The 23,687-nt window shown below is 45.0% G+C and overlaps 1 protein-coding gene across 3 annotated transcripts in view; it reads left to right on the top strand.

Annotated features, from left to right (window-relative positions):
- Window positions 1–23,687, top strand: part of LOC134928690 (uncharacterized) — a 534,742-nt gene that overhangs the window by 497,711 nt on the left and 13,344 nt on the right. For all 3 annotated transcript variants that reach the window (XM_063924692.1, XM_063924694.1, XM_063924693.1), the window contains exon 14: window positions 22,604–22,669. In XM_063924692.1, the coding sequence (XP_063780762.1) occupies window positions 22,604–22,669 (66 nt within the window). The remainder of the gene's footprint in view (window positions 1–22,603; window positions 22,670–23,687) is intronic.

Raw genomic sequence — 23,687 nt, forward strand, 5'->3', positions numbered from 1 at the left:
CGATTGTGTCGGCATGGGTTTATAGCGCTGTGGCAGCGTGGACAGGTACCTTATCAGCAGAGATTGAGACCCTAGTATGCATATAAATATTTTAAGATGCTGTCTTAAGTGATAGATATATAATTATAAAGCATGCCCAAAGGGACATGAGTATACTGGGTCCTAGAGACAAAAGCTATGTCGATTTCTGGTTGACGTGTCCTGTAGAATATACATTGGACAGATGATGCCGACTTAAGAGGCATATGGAAGGCTGAGGATTGTGTGGAGAAAGGTTCTCGGGCCTGGTCTCCACAGTTATAGCTGGTAATTCTGATATTTTGCCTTATATTCCTGCACAGCCTAGGAAAGCACGACATTATTAAATGCAGCTTTTCGAATAAAGAAACAAGAAAGTCTGAGGTGCGTCCTTTCTTGTCAGAGCCGGGGGCAGAGGAAAGAAGCTGCACAACACAGCTAGTCCCCAGGAACAGAAGTCCTCCCCGGCCTCTACAAAAATCCACCGCATGTCGCTGGGGCTCCACAGGCGGAGCTAGGCCCGGTGGGGACACGCCTAAGTTCAGCCACAAGTGGGTTCACTCCCTGTTAGATCCCTGGGCAATAGAAAGAGAGGGGGGGCACATAAATTTAGGAGAGGGAGCCAGTGTTAACTGCAATTCGTAAATTGTATCTTCAACAGGTGGTGGTCAAGGGTCCCCTCCTTCAACAAGAGGGTGTTATTATTCGACCATGTTATAATCCCCAAATCAGACGGTTCGGTTAGACCCATATTGAATTAAAATCCCTGAACATATACCTGAAAAGGTTCAGGTTCAAGATGGAATCGCTAAGAGCGGTCATTGCATGCCTGAAATGAATCGGGACATAAGGGATGCATACCTTCGTGTCCCCATTTATCCACCTCATCAGGCGTACCTCAGAATTGCGGTACGGGATTGTCATTACCAATTTCACCAAGGTAATGGCGGATATGATGGTGCTCCTGCGGAAGCAAGGTGTCACTATTATCACATACTTGGATGATCTTCTCATAAAAGCGAGATCAAGAGAGCAGTTGCTGGACAGCGTATCACCTTCTCTGGAAGTGAAACGGCAACACGACTGGATTCTATATATTCCGAAGTCGCAGTTGGTTCCTACAGCTCATCTGCCTCGCCTAGGCATGATCCTAGACACAGACCAGAAGAGGGTTTATCTCCCGATAGAGAGAGCTCAGGAGCTCATGACACTGGTCAGGAATCCATTGAAAACCAAAACAGGTGTCAGTGCATCACTGCACTCGAGTCCTGGGAAGGATGATGGCATCATACGAGGCCATCCACTTCGGCTGGTTCCAAGCAAGGACAATGGAACTTACTGGACAAGTGGTCCGGATCACATCTTCAGATGCATCGGTTAATCACCCTATCCCCCAGGGCCAGGGTGTCTCTCCTGTGGTGGCTGCGGAGTGCTCACCTTCTCGAGGGCCGCAGATTCGGCATTCAGGACTGGGTCCTGGTGACCACGGATGCAAGCCTCCGAGGGTGGGGGGCAGTTACACAGGGAAGAAAATTCCAAGGTTTGTGGTCAAGCCAACAGACTTGCCTTCACATCAATATCCTGGAACTAAGGGCCATATACAACGCCCTGAGTCAAGCGGAGTTCCTGCTTCGCGACCAACCGGTTCTGATCCAGTCAGACCGCAGAAGCTCATGTAAACCGCCAGGGCGGCACAAGGAGCAGGGTGACGAGGGTAGAAGCCACCAGAATTCTTCGCTGGGCGGAGAATCAAGTAAGCGCACTGTCAGCAGTGTTCATTCCGGGAGTGGACACGACCTCCACCCGGGAAAGTGGTGACTTCATCAGGAAGTCTTCACGCAGTTTTGCAAATTGATGGAAACTGCCTCAGGTGGACTACATGGCGTCCCACCTCAATAAAAAGATAAAAAAGGTTTTACGCTGGGTCAAGGGACTCTCAGGCGATAGCTGTGGTCGCACTAGTAACACCGTGGGTGTTCCAGTCGGTCTATATATTCCCTCCTCTTCCTCTCAGACCCAAGGGCTGAGAATTGTAATAAACGGAGGAGTGTGAACAATATTCTTTGCTCCGGATTGGCCAAGAAGGACTCGGTACCCGGAACTGCAAGAAATGCTCTCAGAGGACCCATGGCCTCTGCCTCTCAGTCAGGACATGTTGCAACAGGGACCCTGTCTGATCCAAGACTTACCGCGGCTGCGTTGGACGGCATGGCGGTTGAACGCCGGATCCTAGCGGAAAAGGGCATTCCGGAGGCAGTTATTCCTACGCTGATAAAGGCTAGGAAAGACGTGACAGCAAGACTTTTTCACTGTATATGGCGAAAATAGGTTGCTTGGTGTGTGGCCGGGAAGGCCCTACAGAGGAATTCCAGGGGGGTCGATTCCTGCACTTCCTACAATCAGGAGTGACTATGGGCCTAAAATTAGGATCCATGAAGGCCAAGATTTCGGCCCTATCCCTTTTTCTCTCAAAAAGAACTGGCTTCACTGCCTGAAGTTCAGACGTTGTTACAGGGGGGCTGCATATTCAGCCCCTTTTGTGCCTCCAGTGGCACCTTGAGATCTTAACGTGTGTTGGATTCCTAAAATCCCACTGGTTTGAGCCACTTAAGACCGTGGAGCTAAAATATCTCACGTGGAAAGTGGTCATGCTTTTGGCCTTAGCTTGGACTAGGCGTGTGTCAGAATAGGCGGCTTTGTCATGTAAAAGCCCATATCTGATCTTCCATATGGAAAGGGCAGAATGGAGGACTCGTCCCCAATTTCTCCCTAAGGTGGTATCATCGTTTCATTTGAACCAACCTATTGTGGTGCCTGCGGCTACTAGGGACTTGGAGGATTCCAAGTTGCTGGACGTAGTCCGGGCCCTGAAACTTTATGTTTCCAGGACGGCTAGAGTCAGAAAAACTGACTCGCTATTTATCCTGCATGCACCCAACAAGCTGGGTGCTCCTGCTTCAAAGCAGACTATTGCTCGCTGGATCTGTAGCACCATTCAGCTTGCACATTCTGCGGCTGAACTGCCGCATCCTAAATCAGTAAAAGCCCATTCCACGAGGAAGGTGGGCTCTTCTTGGGCGGCTGCCCGAGGGGTCTCGGCTTTACAACTTTGCCGAGCTGCTACTTGGTCGGGTTCAAACACTTTTGCAAAATTCTACAAGTTTGATACCCTGGCTGAGGAGGACCTTGAGTTTGCTAATTCGGTGCTGCAGAGTCATCCGCACTCTCCCGCCCGTTTGGGAGCTTTGGTATAATCCCCATGGTCCTTACGGAGTACCCAGCATCCACTAGGACGTCAGAGAAAATAAGAATTTACTCACCGGTAATTCTATTTCTCGTAGTCCGTAGTGGATGCTGGGAGCCCGTCCCAAGTGCGGACTCTCTGCAATACATGTATATAGTTATTGCTTAACTAAAGGGTTATTGTATGAGCCATCTGTTGAGAGAGGCTCAGTTATTGTTCATACTGTTAACTGGGTATAGTTATCACGAGTTGTACAGTGTGATTGGTGTGGCTGGTATGAGTCTTACCCTGGATTCCAAATCCTTTCCTAGTAATGTCAGCTCTTCCGGGCACAGTTTCCCTAACTGAGGTCTGGAGGAGGGGCATAGAGGGAGGAGCCAGTGCACACCAGATATAGTACCTAATCTTTCTTTTAAGAGTGCCCAGTCTCCTGCGGAGCCCGTCTATACCCCATGGTCCTTACGGAGTACCCAGCATCCACTACGGACTACGAGAAATAGAATTACCGGTGAGTAAATTCTTATTTTCTATTGGGACTGCTATATCCTTAAATTCCCTATACTTTTTAATGAATTTAACATCAGACAGTAAGATCAATCTGTTTTGATATAGTGACGTGCACATTCTAGTAGAATGTGTATCAGACAGTAAGATCAATCTGTTTTGATATAGTGAAGTGCACATTCTAGTAGAATGTGTATCAGACAGTAAGATCAATCTGCTTTGATATAGTGACGTGCACATTCTAGTAGAATGTGTATCAGACAGTAAGATCAATCTGCTTTGATATAGTGACGTGCACATTCTAGTAGAATGTGTATCAGACAGTAAGATCAATCTGCTTTGATATAGGGACGTGCACATTCTAGTAGAATGTGTATCAGACAGTAAGATCAATCTGCTTTGATATAGTGAAGTGCACATTCTAATAGAATGTGTATCAGACAGTAAGATCAATCTGCTTTGATATAGTGACGTGTACATTCTAGTAGAATGTGTATCAGACAGTAAGATCAATCTGTTTTGATATAGTGAAGTGCACATTCTAGTAGAATGTGTATCAGACAGTAAGATCAATCTGTTTTGATATAGTGACGTGCACATTCTAGTAGAATGTGTATCAGACAGTAAGATCAATCTGTTTTGATATAGTGAAGTGCACATTCTAGTAGAATGTGTATCAGACAGTAAGATCAATCTGTTTTGATATAGTGACGTGCACATTCTAGTAGAATGTGTATCAGACAGTAAGATCAATCTGTTTTGATATAGTGACGTGCACATTCTAGTAGAATGTGTATCAGACAGTAAGATCAATCTGTTTTGATATAGTGACGTGCACATTCTAGTAGAATGTGTATCAGACAGTAAGATCAATCTGTTTTGATATAGTGACGTGCACATTCTAGTAGAATGTGTATCAGACAGTAAGATCAATCTGTTTTGATATAGTGACGTGCACATTCTAGTAGAATGTGTATCAGACTGTAAGATCAATCTGCTTTGATATAGTGAAGTGCACATTCTAGTAGAATGTGTATCAGACAGTTAGATCAATCTGTTTTGATATAGTGAAGTGCACATTCTAGTAGAATGTGTATCAGACAGTAAGATCAATCTGTTTTGATATAGTGACGTGCACATTCTAGTAGAATGTGTATCAGACAGTAAGATCAATCTGTTTTGATATAGTGACGTGCACATTCTAGTAGAATGTGTATCAGACAGTAAGATCAATCTGTTTTGATATAGTGACGTGCACATTCTAGTAGAATGTGTATCAGACAGTGAGATCAATCTGTTTTGATATAGTGAAGTGCACATTCTAGTAGAATGTGTATCAGACAGTAAGATCAATCTGTTTTGAATAAGTGACGTGCACATTCTAATAGAATGTGTATCAGACAGTAAGATCAATCTGTTTTGAATAAGTGACGTGCACATTCTAGTAGAATGTGTATCAGACAGTGAGATCAATCTGTTTTGATATAGTGAAGTGCACATTCTAGTAGAATGTGTATCAGACAGTAAGATCAATCTGCTTTGATATAGTGACGTGCACATTCTAGTAGAATGTGTATCAGACAGTAAGATCAATATGTTTTGAATATGTGACGTGCACATTCTAGTAGAATGTGTATCAGACAGTGAGATCAATCTGTTTTGATATAGTGACGTGCACATTCTAGTAGAATGTGTATCAGACAGTGAGATCAATCTGTTTTGATATAGTGACGTGCACATTCTAGTAGAATGTGTATCAGACAGTGAGATCAATCTGTTTTGATATAGTGACGTGCACATTCTAGTAGAATGTGTATCAGACAGTGAGATCAATCTGTTTTGATATAGTGACGTGCACATTCTAGTAGAATGTGTATCAGACAGTAAGATCAATCTGTTTTGAATAAGTGACGTGCACATTCTAGTAGAATGTGTATCAGACAGTAAGATCAATCTGCTTTGATATAGGGACGTGCACATTCTAGTAGAATGTGTATCAGACAGTAAGATCAATCTGCTTTGATATAGTGACGTGCACATTCTAGTAGAATGTGTATCAGACAGTAAGATCAATATGTTTTGAATATGTGACGTGCACATTCTAGTAGAATGTGTATCAGACAGTGAGATCAATCTGTTTTGATATAGTGACGTGCACATTCTAGTAGAATGTGTATCAGACAGTAAGATCAATCTGTTTTGATATAGTGACGTGCACATTCTAGTAGAATGTGTATCAGACAGTAAGATCAATCTGTTTTGATATAGTGACGTGCACATTCTAGTAGAATGTGTATCAGACAGTTAGATCAATCTGTTTTGATATAGTGACATGCACATTCTAGTAGAATGTGTATCAGACAGTAAGATCAATCTGTTTTGATATAGTGAAGTGCACATTCTAGTAGAATGTGTATCAGACAGTAAGATCAATCTGTTTTGATATAGTGAAGTGCACATTCTAGTAGAATGTGTATCAGACAGTAATATCAATCTGTTTTGATATAGTGAAGTGCACATTCTAGTAGAATGTGTATCAGACAGTGAGATCAATCTGTTTTGATATAGTGATGTGCACATTCTAGTAGAATGTGTATCAGACAGTAAGATCAATCTGTTTTGATATAGTGAAGTGCACATTCTAGTAGAATGTGTATCAGACAGTGAGATCAATCTATTTTGATATAGTGACGTGCACATTCTAGTAGAATGTGTATCAGACAGTAAGATCAATCTGTTTTGATATAGTGACGTGCACATTCTAGTAGAATGTGTATCAGACAGTAAGATCAATCTGTTTTGATATAGTGACGTGCACATTCTAGTAGAATGTGTATCAGACAGTAAGATCAATCTGCTTTGATATAGTGAAGTGCACATTCTAGTAGAATGTGTATCAGACAGTGAGATCAATCTGTTTTGATATAGTGAAGTGCACATTCTAGTAGAATGTGTATCAGACAGTAAGATCAATCTGCTTTGATATAGTGAAGTGCACATTCTAGTAGAATGTGTATCAGACAGTAAGATCAATCTGCTTTGATATAGTGAAGTGCACATTCTAGTAGAATGTGTATCAGACAGTGAGATCAATCTGTTTTGATATAGTGAAGTGCACATTCTAGTAGAATGTGTATCAGACAGTAAGATCAATCTGTTTTGATATAGTGACGTGCACATTCTAGTAGAATGTGTATCAGACAGTAAGATCAATCTGTTTTGATATAGTGAAGTGCACATTCTAGTAGAATGTGTATCAGACAGGGAGATCAATCTATTTTGATATAGTGACGTGCACATTCTAGTAGAATGTGTATCAGACAGTAAGATCAATCTGTTTTGATATAGTGACGTGCACATTCTAGTAGAATGTGTATCAGACAGTGAGATCAATCTGTTTTGATATAGTGACGTGCACATTCTAGTAGAATGTGTATCAGACAGTAAGATCAATCTGCTTTGATATAGTGACGTGCACATTCTAGTAGAATGTGTATCAGACAGTAAGATCAATCTGCTTTGATATAGTGAAGTGCACATTCTAGTAGAATGTGTATCAGACAGTGAGATCAATCTGTTTTGATATAGTGAAGTGCACATTCTAGTAGAATGTGTATCAGACAGTAAGATCAATCTGCTTTGATATAGTGACGTGCACATTCTAGTAGAATGTGATTTTGATCTATACAGACTAATATTATATTATAAGTGGGGTTACTACACCCCTAAGGGAAATCATATTCTCTATATTTTCAGTCTGTTGAAATAGGACCAAGAAAGGTCCGATATATGTGGGCTGATAAATAATAAAATTGGGATTGCTATATCCCTTAAAGTCCCACACTGGTACTGTAATGGGCATGTTTCCTGGATAATTCTACCCCACATGCATGATTACATTTTCCACTGTGAGGTGTGCATCAATGTGGATAGCGGGTGCAAGATACTTGTGTTACATGGAATCTCATTTCCCAGGTGATCCTATTTAGGATTACACATTTTAGGGAATTACAGTGATAATATTGAACTACCGTCACCAACTGTGATAGCTGATATATAAGTAATTGTAAATATCGGAAGTGATCTATCTCTGATAGCACTGGGATAGACATAATAACCCTATAAGTGCTGAATATAAGAAACACACGGACGCCTTTTAATTCTTTACTCACATTTTTCAATCTATTAGGATTCACATACATGTTAGTTTGTTTGATTTTAACTCTTATGTTTCACTGTAGTCTGGGTCGATCAAATGTAATATTTTAATGTATACTTACTAAAGGTTACATTTTATGAATAATGAATTTCTCTTTAGTGCGTCAACCATACAGTTTCTCTCTCTCTTCTCCTCCCAATTTTGATGTACATATACTGTGATTGACAGCACCCCCTAACATGATCTGCATTGTCTGAGATACAAGAAAGGGGACTTTTCATGGGGTTGTAGGGTGATGATTCCCCCACACCCACAGTATTAGAATATTATATATTGAGTGTGCAGATACCCAACCCCTGGATTCACCAATGGAATGCTGATGCTGACTCCAAGAAAAGTATGGAATCTCTACCATATAAAGGTGGTGCCTTGTTTGGTGACGGCCTCGCTGATTTGGTATCTACGGCTACCGCGGGTAAGTCATCCTTTTTGCCTTATGTTCCTCCACAACAAAAGAAAACATACTACTATCAGATGCAGTCCTTTCGGCCCAATAAATACAGAAAAGGGCCGAGGTTCTTCCTTCCTTGCTACTAGAGGAGGGGGAAGAGGTAAAAGATCACCAGCCTTGTCGGGTTCCCAGGAGCAGAAGTCCTCCCCAGCTTCTGCCAATTCCACCGCATGACGCTGGGGCTCCTCTGCGGGAGTCCGCACCGGTGGGGGCACGTCTCAAACTCTTCAGTCAGTTCTGGTTTCGTTCGGACCTGGACCCATGGGTTTTACAGATAGTATCCCAAGGGTACAAACTGAAGTTTCAAGATGTTCCCCCTCGCCGATTTTTCAAATCGGCCTTACCAGCTTCTCTTCCGGACAGGGAGGTAGTATGCGACGCAATACAAAAGTTGTGTCAAAATCAGATCATTGTCATGGTTCCCCTGTCACAACAGGGAGAAGGCTTTTATTCAAGCCTGTTCGTGGTCCCGAAGCCGGACGGCTCGGTCAGACCAATCCTAAACCTGAAATCCCTCAATTTCTACCTAAAAAAATCAAATTCAAGATGGAGTCTCTCCGAGCAGTGATCTCCAGTCTGGAGGAAGAGGATTTTATGGTGTCGGTGGACATAAAGGATGCCTACTTACATGTTCCCATTTATCCTTCGCATCAGGCTTACCTGAGGTTTGCAATTCAGGATTGTCATTACCAATTTCAGACACCATTTGGGCTGTCCACGGCTCCAAGGATTTTCACCAAAGTTATGGCGGAAATGGTTCTCCTTCGCAAGCAAGGAGTCACGATTATCCCGTACTTGGACGATCTCCTGATAAAGGAGAGATCCAAAGACCAGTTGGTGCAAAACATTGCACTCTCCCTGACAGTTCTTCAACAACATGGTTGGCTCCTAAACTTGCCAAAATCACAGTTGATTCCGACGACGCGGTTGTCGTTTTTGGGAATGATACTGGACACAGAACTACAGAGAGTTTTTCTTCCAGTGGAAAAGGCTCTGGAACTTCAGAGTCTGGTCAGACAAATTCTGAAACCAGCAAAAGTGTCAATCCATCAATGCATTCGTTTGCTGGGGAAGATGGTTGCGGCCTACGAGGCCATTCAGTTTGGCAGATTCCATGCCAGAGTGTTTCAGTGGGACCTGTTGGACAAGTGGTTCGGGTCCCATCTGCACATGCACCGAAGGATAATCCTGTCTTCCAAGACCAGAATCTCACTCCTGTGGTGGCTGCACAGCTCTCACCTCCTAGAGGGGCGCAGGTTCGGGATCCTGGACTGGATCCTTGTAACCACGGATGCAAGTCTCCGAGGCTGGGGAGCAGTCACACAGGGGGAAAACTTCCAAGGAAGATGGTCAAGCCAGGAAACGTGTCTCCACATAAACGTTCTGGAGTTAAGGGCCATTTACAACGGCCTTCTACAAGCGGAACATCTTCACAATCTGCCCGTACTGATCCAGTCAGACAATGTAACAGCAGTAGCGTACATAAACCACCAGGGCGGAACAAAAAGCAGAGCGGCAATGGCAGAAGCCACAAAGTTTCTCCGCTGGGCGGAAAAGCATACAAGCGCTCTGTCAGCAATCTTCATTCCAGGAGTGGACAGCTGGGAAGCAGACTTCCTCAGCAGATACGATCTCCATCCAGGAGAGTGGGCCCTCCATCAAGAGGTCTTCACAGAAGTGACAAGTCATTGGGGAATTCCTCAAATAGACATGATGGCATCTCGTCTCAACAAGAAGCTTCCTCTCATTCCAAAGGTTCTAAAGATCATAAGAAGAACAAAGGTTCAAGCGATCCTCATTGTTCCAGACTGGCCAAGGAGGGCTTGGTATCCAGATCTTCAGGAATTACTCATAGAAGATCCCTGGCCTCTTCCTCTATGGGAGGACCTGTTACAGCAGGAGCCGTGCGTGTATTAAGACTTACCGCGGCTACGTTTGATGGCATGGCGGTTGAACGCCAAATCCTAGCCTGAAAGGGTATTCCCAGTGAAGTCATTCCCACACTTATTCAGGCCAGGAAGGGAGTAACGTCTAAACATTACCACCGTATTTGGAGAAAATATGTTTCTTGGTGTGAATCCAAGAAGGCTCCTATGGAGGAATTTCAGCTAGGACGTTTTCTCCATTTTCTACAAACAGGTGTGGATGCGGGCCTAAAGTTGAGCTCACTTAAAGTACAGATTTCAGCCTTATCGGTTTCCTTTCAAAAACAATTGGCCTCCCTTCCAGAAGTTCAGACCTTCGTGAAAGGTGTGTTGCACATCCAACCTCCATTTGTGCCCCCAGTGGCTTCATGGGATCTTAGCGTGGTGTTGCAGTTCCTTCAATCACATTGGTTTGAACCTTTACAGAAGGTGGGGTTGAGATTCCTCACTTGGAAAGTGGTCATTCTGTTGGCCTTGGCACTCGCAAAGGCGGGTGTCTGAGTTAGCGGCCTTGTCTCACAAGAGCCCTTATTTGATCTTCCATGAAGATAGAGCAGAGTTGAGGACACGTCAGCAATTTCTGCCGAAGGTGGTTTCATCTTTCCACATGAACCAACCTATTGTGGTGCCAGTGGCTACTGACACTTTAATTGAGTTAAAGTCTTGAAAATTTATGTCGCCAGAATGGCTCAAGTTAGGAAAACAGATGCTCTGTTTGTCTTGTATGCTCCCAACAAGATTGGGTGTCCTGCTTCCAAGCAGACTATTGCACGATACGATTCAGCATGCTCATTCCACGGCTGGATTGCCGTTACCGAAATCGGTGAAGGCCCATTCTACTAGAAAGGTTGGCTCGTCCTGGGCGGCTGCCCGGGGGTCTCGGCATTGCAACATTGCCAAGCAGCTACCTGGTCGAGTTCAAACACTTTTGCAAAGTTTTACAAGTTTGATACCCGGGCCGAGGATGACCTCAAGTTTGGTCAATCGGTGCTGTCATCTGCACTCTCCCACCCGTTCTAGAGCTTTGGTATAACCCCATGGTTCTAATGGTGACCGCAGCATCCTCTAGGACGTATGAGAAAAGGGGATTTTAATGCCTACCGGTAAATCCTTATTCTCTTAGGATACAGATACAGTACACACTGGGACGGGCGCCCAGCATCTTCTACGGACTAAGAGAAAAGGATTTACCGGTAGGTATTAAAATCCCCTTTTATTGATATATAACATGAGAACAATGATATTTATTGATATATAACATGAGAACAATGATATTTATTGATATATAACATGAGAACAATGGTATTTATTGATATATAACATGAGAACAATGATATTTATTGATATATAACATGAGAACAATGATATTTCTTGATATATAACATGAGAACAATGATATTTCTTGATATATAACATGAGAACAATGATATTTCTTGATATATAACATGAGAACAATGATATTTATTGATATATAACATGAGATTATGATAATTCTTGATATATAACATGAGAATAATGATAGTTATTGATATATGTTAGAGATGAGCGGGTTCGGTTTCTCTGAATCCGAACCCGCACGAACTTCATGTTTTTTTCACGGGTCCGAGCAGACTCGGATCCTCCCGCCTTGCTCGGTTAACCCGAGCGCGCCCGAACGTCATCATGACGCTGTCGGATTCTCGCGAGACTCGGATTCTATATAAGGAGCCGCGCGTCGCCGCCATTTTCACACGTGCATTGAGATTGATAGGGAGAGGACGTGGCTGGCGTCCTCTCCATTTAGATTAGGGTTGAGAGAGAGAGAGAGAGATTGACCTGAGGCTGTGATACTGTAGAAGAGAGTGCAGAGTTTAGTGACTGACGACCACAGTGACCACCAGACAGTGCAGTTGTTTGTTTTATTTAATATATCTGTTCTCTGCCTGAAAAAAACGATACACACAGTGACTCAGTCACATACCATATCTGTGTGCACTGCTCAGCCCAGTGTGCTGCATCAATGTATATATATATCTGACTGTGCTCGGCTCACACAGCTTATAATTGTGGGGGAGACTGGGGAGCACTGCAGTGCCAGTTATAGGTTATAGCAGGAGCCAGGAGTACATAATATTATATTAAAATTAAACAGTGCACACTTTTGCTGCAGGAGTGCCACTGCCAGTGTGACTAGTGACCAGTGACCTGACCACCAGTATATATAATATTAGTAGTATACTATCTCTTTATCAACCAGTCTATATTAGCAGCAGACACAGTACAGTGCGGTAGTTCACGGCTGTGGCTACCTCTGTGTCGGCACTCGGCAGCCCGTCCATAATTGTATATACCACCTAACCGTGGTTTTTTTTTCTTTCTTTATAGTCATACTAGTTACGAGTATACTATCTCTTTATCAACCAGTCTATATTAGCAGCAGACACAGTACAGTGCGGTAGTTCACGGCTGTGGCTACCTCTGTGTCGGCACTCGGCAGCCCGTCCATAATTGTATATACCACCTAACCGTGGTTTTTTTTTCTTTCTTTATACATACATACTAGTTACGAGTATACTATCTCTTTATCAACCAGTCTATATTAGCAGCAGACACAGTACAGTGCGGTAGTTCACGGCTGTGGCTACCTCTGTGTCGGCACTCGGCAGCCCGTCCATAATTGTATATACCACCTAACCGTGGTTTTTTTTTCTTTCTTTATACATACATACTAGTTACGAGTATACTATCTCTTTATCAACCAGTCTATATATTAGCAGCAGACACAGTACAGTGCGGTAGTTCACGGCTGTGGCTACCTCTGTGTCGGCACTCGGCAGCCCGTCCATAATTGTATATACCACCTAACCGTGGTTTTTTTTTTCTTTCTTTATACATACATACTAGTTACGAGTATACTATCTCTTTATCAACCAGTCTATATTAGCAGCAGACACAGTACAGTGCGGTAGTTCACGGCTGTGGCTACCTCTGTGTCGGCACTCGGCAGCCCGTCCATAATTGTATATACCACCTAACCGTGGTTTTTTTTTCTTTCTTTATACATACATACTAGTTACGAGTATACTATCTCTTTATCAACCAGTCTATATATTAGCAGCAGACACAGTACAGTGCGGTAGTTCACGGCTGTGGCTACCTCTGTGTCGGCACTCGGCAGCCCGTCCATAATTGTATACTAGTATCCAATCCATCCATCTCCATTGTTTACCTGAGGTGCCTTTTAGTTGTGCCTATTAAAATATGGAGAACAAAAATGTTGAGGTTCCAAAATTAGGGAAAGATCAAGATCCACTTCCACCTCGTGCTGAAGCTGCTGCCACTAGTCATGGCCGAGACGATGAAATGCCAGCAACGTCGTCTGCCAAGGCCGATGCCCAATGTCATAGTACAGAGCATGTCAAATCCAAAACACCAAATATCAGTAAAAAAAGGACTCCAAAACCTAAAATAAAATTGTCGGAGGAGAAGCGTAAACTTGCCAATATGCCATTTACCACACGGAGTGGCAAGGAACGGCTGAGGCCCTGGCCTATGTTCATGGCTAGTGGTTCAGCTTCACATGAGGATGGAAGCACTCAGCCTCTCGCTAGAAAAATGAAAAGACTAAAGCTGGCAAAAGCAGTAGCACCGCAAAGAACTGTGCGTTCTTCGAAATCCCAAATCCACAAGGAGAGTCCGACTCCAATTGTGTCGGTTGTGATGCCTGACCTTCCCAACACTGGACGTGAAGAGCATGCGCCTTCCACCATTTGCACGCCCCCTGCAAGTGATGGAAGGAGCACCCGCAGTCCAGTTCCTGATAGTCAGATTGAAGATGTCAGTGTTGAAGTACACCAGGATGAGGAGGATATGGGTGTTGCTGGCGCTGGGGAGGAAATTGACCAGGAGGATTCTGATGGTGAGGTGGTTTGTTTAAGTCAGGCACCCGGGGAGACACCTGTTGTCCGTGGTAGGAATATGGCCGTTGACATGCCAGGTGAAAATACCAAAAAAATCAGCTCTTCGGTGTGGAGGTATTTCACCAGAAATGCGGACAACAGGTGTCAAGCCGTGTGTTCCCTTTGTCAAGCTGTAATAAGTAGGGGTAAGGACGTTAACCACCTCGGAACATCCTCCCTTATACGTCACCTGCAGCGCATTCATAATAAGTCAGTGACAAGTTCAAAAACTTTGGGTGACAGCGGAAGCAGTCCACTGACCAGTAAATCCCTTCCTCTTGTAACCAAGCTCACGCAAACCACCCCACCAACTCCCTCAGTGTCAATTTCCTCCTTCCCCAGGAATGCCAATAGTCCTGCAGGCCATGTCACTGGCAAGTCTGACGAGTCCTCTCCTGCCTGGGATTCCTCCGATGCATCCTTGCGTGTAACGCCTACTGCTGCTGGCGCTGCTGTTGTTGCCGCTGGGAGTCGATGGTCATCCCAGAGGGGAAGTCGTAAGCCCACTTGTACTACTTCCAGTAAGCAATTGACTGTTCAACAGTCCTTTGCGAGGAAGATGAAATATCACAGCAGTCATCCTACTGCAAAGCGGATAACTGAGTCCTTGACAACTATGTTGGTGTTAGACGTGCGTCCGGTATCCGCCGTTAGTTCACAGGGAACTAGACAATTTATTGAGGCAGTGTGCCCCCGTTACCAAATACCATCTAGGTTCCACTTCTCTAGGCAGGCGATACCGAGAATGTACACGGACGTCAGAAAAAGACTCACCAGTGTCCTAAAAAATGCAGTTGTACCCAATGTCCACTTAACCACGGACATGTGGACAAGTGGAGCAGGGCAGGGTCAGGACTATATGACTGTGACAGCCCACTGGGTAGATGTATGGACTCCCGCCGCAAGAACAGCAGCGGCGGCACCAGTAGCAGCATCTCGCAAACGCCAACTCTTTCCTAGGCAGGCTACGCTTTGTATCACCGCTTTCCAGAATACGCACACAGCTGAAAACCTCTTACGGCAACTGAGGAAGATCATCGCGGAATGGCTTACCCCAATTGGACTCTCCTGTGGATTTGTGGCATCGGACAACGCCAGCAATATTGTGTGTGCATTAAATATGGGCAAATTCCAGCACGTCCCATGTTTTGCACATACCTTGAATTTGGTGGTGCAGAATTTTTTAAAAAACGACAGGGGCGTGCAAGAGATGCTGTCGGTGGCCAGAAGAATTGCGGGACACTTTCGGCGTACAGGCACCACGTACAGAAGACTGGAGCACCACCAAAAACTACTGAACCTGCCCTGCCATCATCTGAAGCAAGAAGTGGTAACGAGGTGGAATTCAACCCTCTATATGCTTCAGAGGTTGGAGGAGCAGCAAAAGGCCATTCAAGCCTATACAATTGAGCACGATATAGTAGGTGGAATGCACCTGTCTCAAGCGCAGTGGAGAATGATTTCAACGTTGTGCAAGGTTCTGATGCCCTTTGAACTTGCCACACGTGAAGTCAGTTCAGACACTGCCAGCCTGAGTCAGGTCATTCCCCTCATCAGGCTTTTGCAGAAGAAGCTGGAGACATTGAAGGAGGAGCTAACACGGAGCGATTCCGCTAGGCATGTGGGACTTGTGGATGGAGCCCTTAATTCGCTTAACAAGGATTCACGGGTGGTCAATCTGTTGAAATCAGAGCACTACATTTTGGCCACCGTGCTCGATCCTAGATTTAAAGCCTACCTTGGATCTCTCTTTCCGGCAGACACAAGTCTGCTGGGGTTGAAAGACCTGCTGGTGACAAAATTGTCAAGTCAAGCGGAACGCGACCTGTCAACATCTCCTCCTTCACATTCTCCCGCAACTGGGGGTGCGAGGAAAAGGCTCAGAATTCCGAGCCCACCCGCTGGCGGTGATGCAGGGCAGTCTGGAGCGACTGCTGATGCTGACATCTGGTCCGGACTGAAGGACCTGACAACGATTACGGACATGTCGTCTACTGTCACTGCATATGATTCTCTCAACATTGATAGAATGGTGGAGGATTATATGAGTGACCGCATCCAAGTAGGCACGTCACACAGTCCGTACTTATACTGGCAGGAAAAAGAGGCAATTTGGAGGCCCTTGCACAAACTGGCTTTATTCTACCTAAGTTGCCCTCCCACAAGTGTGTACTCCGAAAGAGTGTTTAGTGCCGCCGCTCACCTTGTCAGCAATCGGCGTACGAGGTTACATCCAGAAAATGTGGAGAAGATGATGTTCATTAAAATGAATTATAATCAATTCCTCCGCGGAGACATTGACCAGCAGCAATTGCCTCCACAAAGTACACAGGGAGCTGAGATGGTGGATTCCAGTGGGGACGAATTGATAATCTGTGAGGAGGGGGATGTACACGGTGATATATCGGAGGGTGATGATGAGGTGGACATCTTGCCTCTGTAGAGCCAGTTTGTGCAAGGAGAGATTAATTGCTTCTTTTTTGGGGGGGGTCCAAACCAACCCGTCATATCAGTCACAGTCGTGTGGCAGACCCTGTCACTGAAATGATGGGTTGGTTAAAGTGTGCATGTCCTGTTTTGTTTATACAACATAAGGGTGGGTGGGAGGGCCCAAGGACAATTCCATCTTGCACCTCTTTTTTCTTTTCTTTTTCTTTGCGTCATGTGCTGTTTGGGGAGGGTTTTTTGGAAGGGACATCCTGCGTGACACTGCAGTGCCACTCCTAGATGGGCCCGGTGTTTGTGTCGGCCACTAGGGTCGCTTATCTTACTCACACAGCTACCTCATTGCGCCTCTTTTTTTCTTTGCGTCATGTGCTGTTTGGGGAGGGTTTTTTGGAAGGGACATCCTGCGTGACACTGCAGTGACACTCCTAGATGGGCCCGGTGTTTGTGTCGGCCACTAGGGTCGCTTATCTTACTCACACAGCTACCTCATTGCGCCTCTTTTTTTCTTTGCGTCATGTGCTGTTTGGGGAGGGTTTTTTGGAAGGGACATCCTGCGTGACACTGCAGTGCCACTCCTAGATGGGCCCGGTGTTTGTGTCGGCCACTAGGGTCGCTAATCTTACTCACACAGCTACCTCATTGCGCCTCTTTTTTTCTTTGCGTCATGTGCTGTTTGGGGAGGGTTTTTTGGAAGGGCCATCCTGCGTGACACTGCAGTGCCACTCCTAGATGGGCCCGGTGTTTGTGTCGGCCACTAGGGTCGCTTATCTTACTCACACAGCGACCTCGGTGCAAATTTTAGGACTAAAAATAATATTGTGAGGTGTGAGGTATTCAGAATAGACTGAAAATGAGTGGAAATTATGGTTTTTGAGGTTAATAATACTTTGGGATCAAAATGACCGCCAAATTCTATGATTTAAGCTGTTTTTTAGGTTTTTTGGAAAAAAACACCCGAATCCAAAACACACCCGAATCCGACAAAAAAAATTCGGTGAGGTTTTGCCAAAACGCGGTCGAACCCAAAACACGGCCGCGGAACCGAACCCAAAACCAAAACACAAAACCCGAAAAATTTCCGGCGCTCATCTCTAATATAACATTAGAACAATGGTATTTATTGATATATAACATGAACACAATGGTATTTATTAGAGATGAGCGGGTTCGGTTCGTCGAGATCCGACCCCCCCGAACTTCACGTGGTTTACACGGGTCCGAGGCAGCCTCGGTTCTTCCGGCCTTACACGCAAAACCCGAACGGGGGGAAACACCATCATCCCGCTGTCGGATTCCCGTGAGATTCGGATTACATATAAAGAGCCGCGCGTCGCTGCCATTTTCACTCGTGCATTGTCGAGATAGAGAGAGGACGTGGCTACGTTCTCTGCCCGAATAGCTCAGTATCAGCAAATCTCAGCTCAATATCTGTGCTCAGTATCAGTGCTGCATTGTGAAGACCAGTATATGGTATTACAGTACAGTAGTCCAGTGCTGTTCTTGCTGCCCAGTGTCACTCAGTTCTATTATCCTGAACAGTGTAGTGTATCTGTGCTCATTATATTATCATTGCTGCATTGTGGTGACCACTGACCAGTATATAGTAGTACAGTACAGTAGTCCAGTGCTGTATTTTGCTGCCCAGTGTCAGTACTATTATCCTGAATAGTGCTCAGTATCTGTGCTCATTATTATCATTGCTGCATTGTGGTGACCACTGACCAGTATATAGTAGTACAGCACAGTAGTACAGTGCTTTTCTCGCTGCCCAGTGTCAGTTCTATTATCCTGAACAGTGCTCAATATCTGTGCTCATTATTAGCAGTGCTGCATTGTGGTGACTAAACGTCCAGTGTCTTGTGCTGCATCTTGCTGCTGTAGGGTGCTGTGGTAGTGTCCTATCACTGTGCATAGGTCATCATCATTCCAGTCACAGTGGTATCTGGTATCTATCTAGTGGTATCTAATACAGACATTACTGCCATCTAATTCCAGATATTTTACTGGCATATAATTCCACACATTAAAAATGGAGAACAAAAATGTGGAGGGTAAAATAGGGAAAGATCAAGATCCACTTCCACCTAGTGCTGAAGCTGCTGCCACTAGTCATGGCCGAGACGATGAAATGCCATCAACGTCGTCTGCCAAGGCCGATGCCCAATGTCATAGTAGAGAGCATGTAAAATCCAAAAAAACAAAAGTTCAGTAAAATGACCCAAAAATCTAAATTAAAAGCGTCTGAAGAGAAGCGTAAACTTGCCAATATGCCATTTACGACACGGAGTGGCAAGGAACGGCTGAGGCCCTGGCCTATGTTCATGGCTAGTGGTTCAGCTTCACATGAGGATGGAAGCACTCATCCTCCCGCTAGAAAAATGAAAAGAGTTAAGCTGGCAAAAGCACAGCAAAGAACTGTGCGTTCTTCTAAATCACAAATCCCCAAGGAGAGTTCAATTGTGTCGGTTGCGATGCCTGACCTTCCCAACACTGGACGGGAAGAGGTGGCTCCTTCCACCATTTGCACACCCCCTGCAAGTGCTGGAAGGAGCACCCGCAGTCCAGTTCCTGATAGTCAAATTGAAGATGTCACTGTTGAAGTACACCAGGATGAGGATATGGGTGTTGCTGGCGCTGAGGAGGAAATTGACCAGGAGGATTATGATGGAGAGGTGGTTTGTTTAAGTCAGGCACCCGGGGAGACACCTGTTGTCCGTGGGATGCATAAGTCCATTGACATGCCTGGTCAAATAACAAAAAAAAATCACCTCTTCGGTGTGGAATTATTTCAACAGAAATGCAGACAACAGGTGTCATGCTGTGTGTTGCCTTTGTCAAGCTGTAATAAGTAGGGGTAAGGATGTTAACCACCTCGGAACATCCTCCCTTATACGTCACCTGCAGCGCATTCATCAGAAGTCATTGACAAGTTCAAAAACTTTGGGTGACAGCGGAAGCAGTCCACTGACAGTGACAACTAAATCCCTTCTTCCACTTGTAACCAAGCTCCGGCAAACCACACCACCAACTCCCTCAGTGTCAATTTCCTCTTTAGACAGGAACGCCAATAGTCCTGGAGGCCATGTCACTGGAAAGTCTGACAAGTCCTCTTCTAACTGGGATTCCTCCGATGGATCCTTGAGTGTAACACCTACTGCTGCTGGCGCTGCTGTTGTTGCTGCTGGGAGTCGATGGTCATCCCAGAGGGGAAGTCGGAAGACAACATGTACTACTTCCAGTAAGCTGTCCAACAGTCCTTTGCGAGGAAAATGAAATATCACAGCAGTCATCCTGTTGCAAAGCGGATAACTCAGGCCTTGACAACTGTGTTGGTGTTAGACGTGTGTCCGGTATCCGCCGTTAGTTTACAGGGACTTAGAGAATTTCTTGAGGTAGTGTGTCCCCTGTACCAAATACCATCTAAGTTCCACTTCTCTAGGCAGGCGATACCGATAATGTACACAGACGTCAGAAAAAGAGTCACCAGTGTCCTAAAAAATGCAGTTGTACCCAATGTCCACTTAACCACGGACATGTGGACAAGTGGAGCAGGGCAGACTAAGGACTATATGACTGTGACAGCCCACTGGGTAGATGTATTGCCTCCCGCAGCAACAACAGCAGCAGCGGCACCAGTAGCAGCATCTCGCAAACGCCAACTCGTTCCTAGGCAGGCTATGCTTTGTATCACCGCTTTCCATAAGAGGCACACAGCTGACAACCTCTTACGGAAACTGAGGAACATCATCGCAGATTGGCTTACCCCAATTGTACTCTCCTGGGAATTTGTGACATCGGACAATGCCACCAATATTGTGTGTGCATTACATGTGGGCAAATTCCAGCACATACAATGAATTTGGTGGTGCAGAATTTTTTTTAAAAACCACAGGGGCGTGCAAGAGATGCTGTCGGTGGCCCGCAGAATTGCGGGCCACTTTCGGCATTCAGCCACCGCGTGCCGAAGACTGGAGCACCAGCAAACACTCCTGAACATGCCCCGCCATCAGCTGAAGCAAGAGGTGGTAACAAGGTTGAACTCAACCCTCTATATGCTTCAGAGGATGGAGGAGCAACAAAAGGCCATTCAAGCCTATACATCTGCCTACGATATAGACAGTGCACCTGACTCAAGCGCTGTGGAGAATGATTTCAACGTTGTGTTAGGTTCTGCAACCCTTTGAACTTGCCACACGTGAAGTCAGTTCAGACACTGCTAGCCTGAGTCAGGTCATTCCCCTCATCAAGTTTTTGCAGAAGCAGCTGAAGAGATTGAAGGAGGAGCTAAAATGGAGCGATTCCGCTAGGCATGTGGGACTTGTGGATGGAGCCCTTCATTCGCTTAACCAGGATTCACAGGTGGTCAATCTGTTGAAATCCGAGCACTACATTTTGGCCACCGTGCTCGAACCTAGGTGTAAAGCCTACGTTGTATCTCTCTTTCCGGCAGACACAAGTCTGCAGATGTTCAAAGACCTGCTAGTGAGACACTTGTCAAGTCAAGCGGAACATGACCCGTCAACAGCTCCTCCTTCATTTTCTACCGCCACTGGAGCGGCCAGGTAAAGGATCAAATTTCCAAAACCACCCGCTGGCGGTGATGCATGGCAGTCAGGAGAGATAGCTGACATCTGGTCCGGACTGAAGGACCTGCCAACGATTACTGACATGTCGTCTACTGTCACTGCATATGATTCTGTCACCATTGAAAGAATGGTGGAGGATTATATGAGTGACAGCATCCAGGTAGGCATATCAGACAGTCCGTACGTATACTGGCAGGAAAAAGAGGCAATTTGGAGGCCCTTGCACAAACTGGCTTTATTTTACCTAAGTTGCCTCCCCCCCCTCCAGTGTGTACTCCGAAAGAGTGTTTAGTGCAGCCTTTCACCTTGTCAGCGATCGGCGTACGAGGTTACTTCCAGAAAATGTGGAGAAGATGATGTTCATCAAAATTAATTATAATCAATTCCTCCATGGAGACATTTACCAGCAATTGCCTCCAGAAAGTACACAGCGACCTGTGATGGTGGATTCCTGTGGGGATGAATAAATACTCTGTGAGGAGGGGGATGTACACAGTGAAAGGGGTAAGGAATCGGACGATGAGGAGGAGGTGGACATCTTGCCTCTGTAGAGCCAGTTTGGGCAAGGAGAGATTGATTGCTTCTTTTTTGGTGGGGGCCCAAACCAACCAGTCATTTCAGCCACAGTCGTGTGGCAGACCCTGTCGCTGAAATTATTGGTTTGTTAAAGTGTGCATGTCCTGTTTATACAACATAAGGGTGGGAGGGCCCAAGGGTGGGAGGGCCCAAGGGTGGGAGGGCCCAAGGACAATTCCATCTTGCGCCTCTTTTTTTTATTTTTTTATCTTTGCATCATGTGATGTTTGGGGCCAATTTTTTTAAGTGCCATCCTGTCTGACACTGCAGTGCCACTCCTAGATGGGCCAGGTGTTTGTGCCGGCCACTTGGGTCGCTTAGCTTAGTCATCCAGCGACCTTGGTGCAAATTTTAGAACTAAAAATAATATTGTGAGGTGTTCATAATTTCCACTCATTTCCAGTCTATTCTGGTTATTGAGGTTAATAATACTATGGGATCAAAATTACCCACAAATTCTATGATTTAAGCTGTTTTTGAGGGGTTTTTGAAAAAAAACACCCGAATCCAACAAAAATTTTTAAGGGAGGTTTTGCCAAAACGCGTCCGAATCCAAAACACGGCCGCGGAACCGAATCCAAAACCAAAACACAAAACCCGAAAAATGTCCGGTGCACATCTCTAGTATTTTTTGATATATAACTTGAGAACAATTGTTGTCATTGATACATAACATGAGAACTTTTTCTTTCAGATCAAACACCTTTACGATCTTCTGATATATTGTGGTCACCGACAAGTCTCCGGCGACTTCCCCGAGGTGGGTTCTCAACTGTTTATAACTGATCTTCTGAATAATGTCCAGCAGGGGGCACAGCTGTATGAGCCTCAGCAGGGGGATGTGAGACAGAAAGGCTGAAGGTGCTCAGAATGCCCCAACCAGCCCCAAGGGGGTGACGAGAAAGCAGGAGGCAATATACTGCTACTGTGTTTTGGGGTGGTTTTATACGATATGTATTGTTTTAGAATTAGTTATCCAGGGATTTAGCGATCTTGGATCTAGTATTCTATGATCTAGTAGTTTTGAATCTGGAATTCCTGGATCTGTTATTCTTGGGTGTAGTACTCTAGTGTTCCAGAATATAACAGACTTGGATCTAGTGTTCCAGAATATAACAGTCTTGGATCTTGTGTTCTAGACTATAGTATCCTAGGATCTAGTATTCTAAACTATAAGGTCTTGGGTGTCACAACTGAGGGCTGGTGTTGGTCTGAGACAGCCTCAGTTGTAGAGGCTGGTGTATAGATGAATCTAGGGGGCTGAATAGGACTCCTATACATAGGGGACTTCTACCACCAATGCCCGAAGATGTGACCACGACAACAAAGATAAAATTAATGTTTATTAAACACAGTTCTGGCGGTACACCGGCAGTTGCATAGTATGATATGAAAGATAATTAAAAACAGTACATAGTTCCGCAAGAGACAGCTGGTATAATAGGTGTGGTATCCGCACCAGGCTAGCTTGGGAAAGTAAGAGATGGACAGTCCTTACCAACACCTGGGTGCTGTTGAATGGATGAAAGCCGGAACTGGTCAGCAGATGTTATACAGAGGCTGAGCGTACTGTAGAATGAGTAGTATTCGTGACTGCCGGTTTTGCCGGATGAAACGGATGATGAAGAACTGTGAATGAAGTGCAGATGATCCAGTGTAAATAGCAGAGTTTTGAATAACACTGGAGATGCTAGAGATCGATGAATTGAGAAACACAGATGACTTGGATAATGTTGATAACAGGAACACCGATGGCGGAGCACCGATGACAATAGGTC

Source organism: Pseudophryne corroboree, chromosome 5, assembly GCF_028390025.1.
Source record: "Pseudophryne corroboree isolate aPseCor3 chromosome 5, aPseCor3.hap2, whole genome shotgun sequence".
NCBI classification, from domain to species: Eukaryota; Metazoa; Chordata; class Amphibia; order Anura; family Myobatrachidae; genus Pseudophryne; species Pseudophryne corroboree.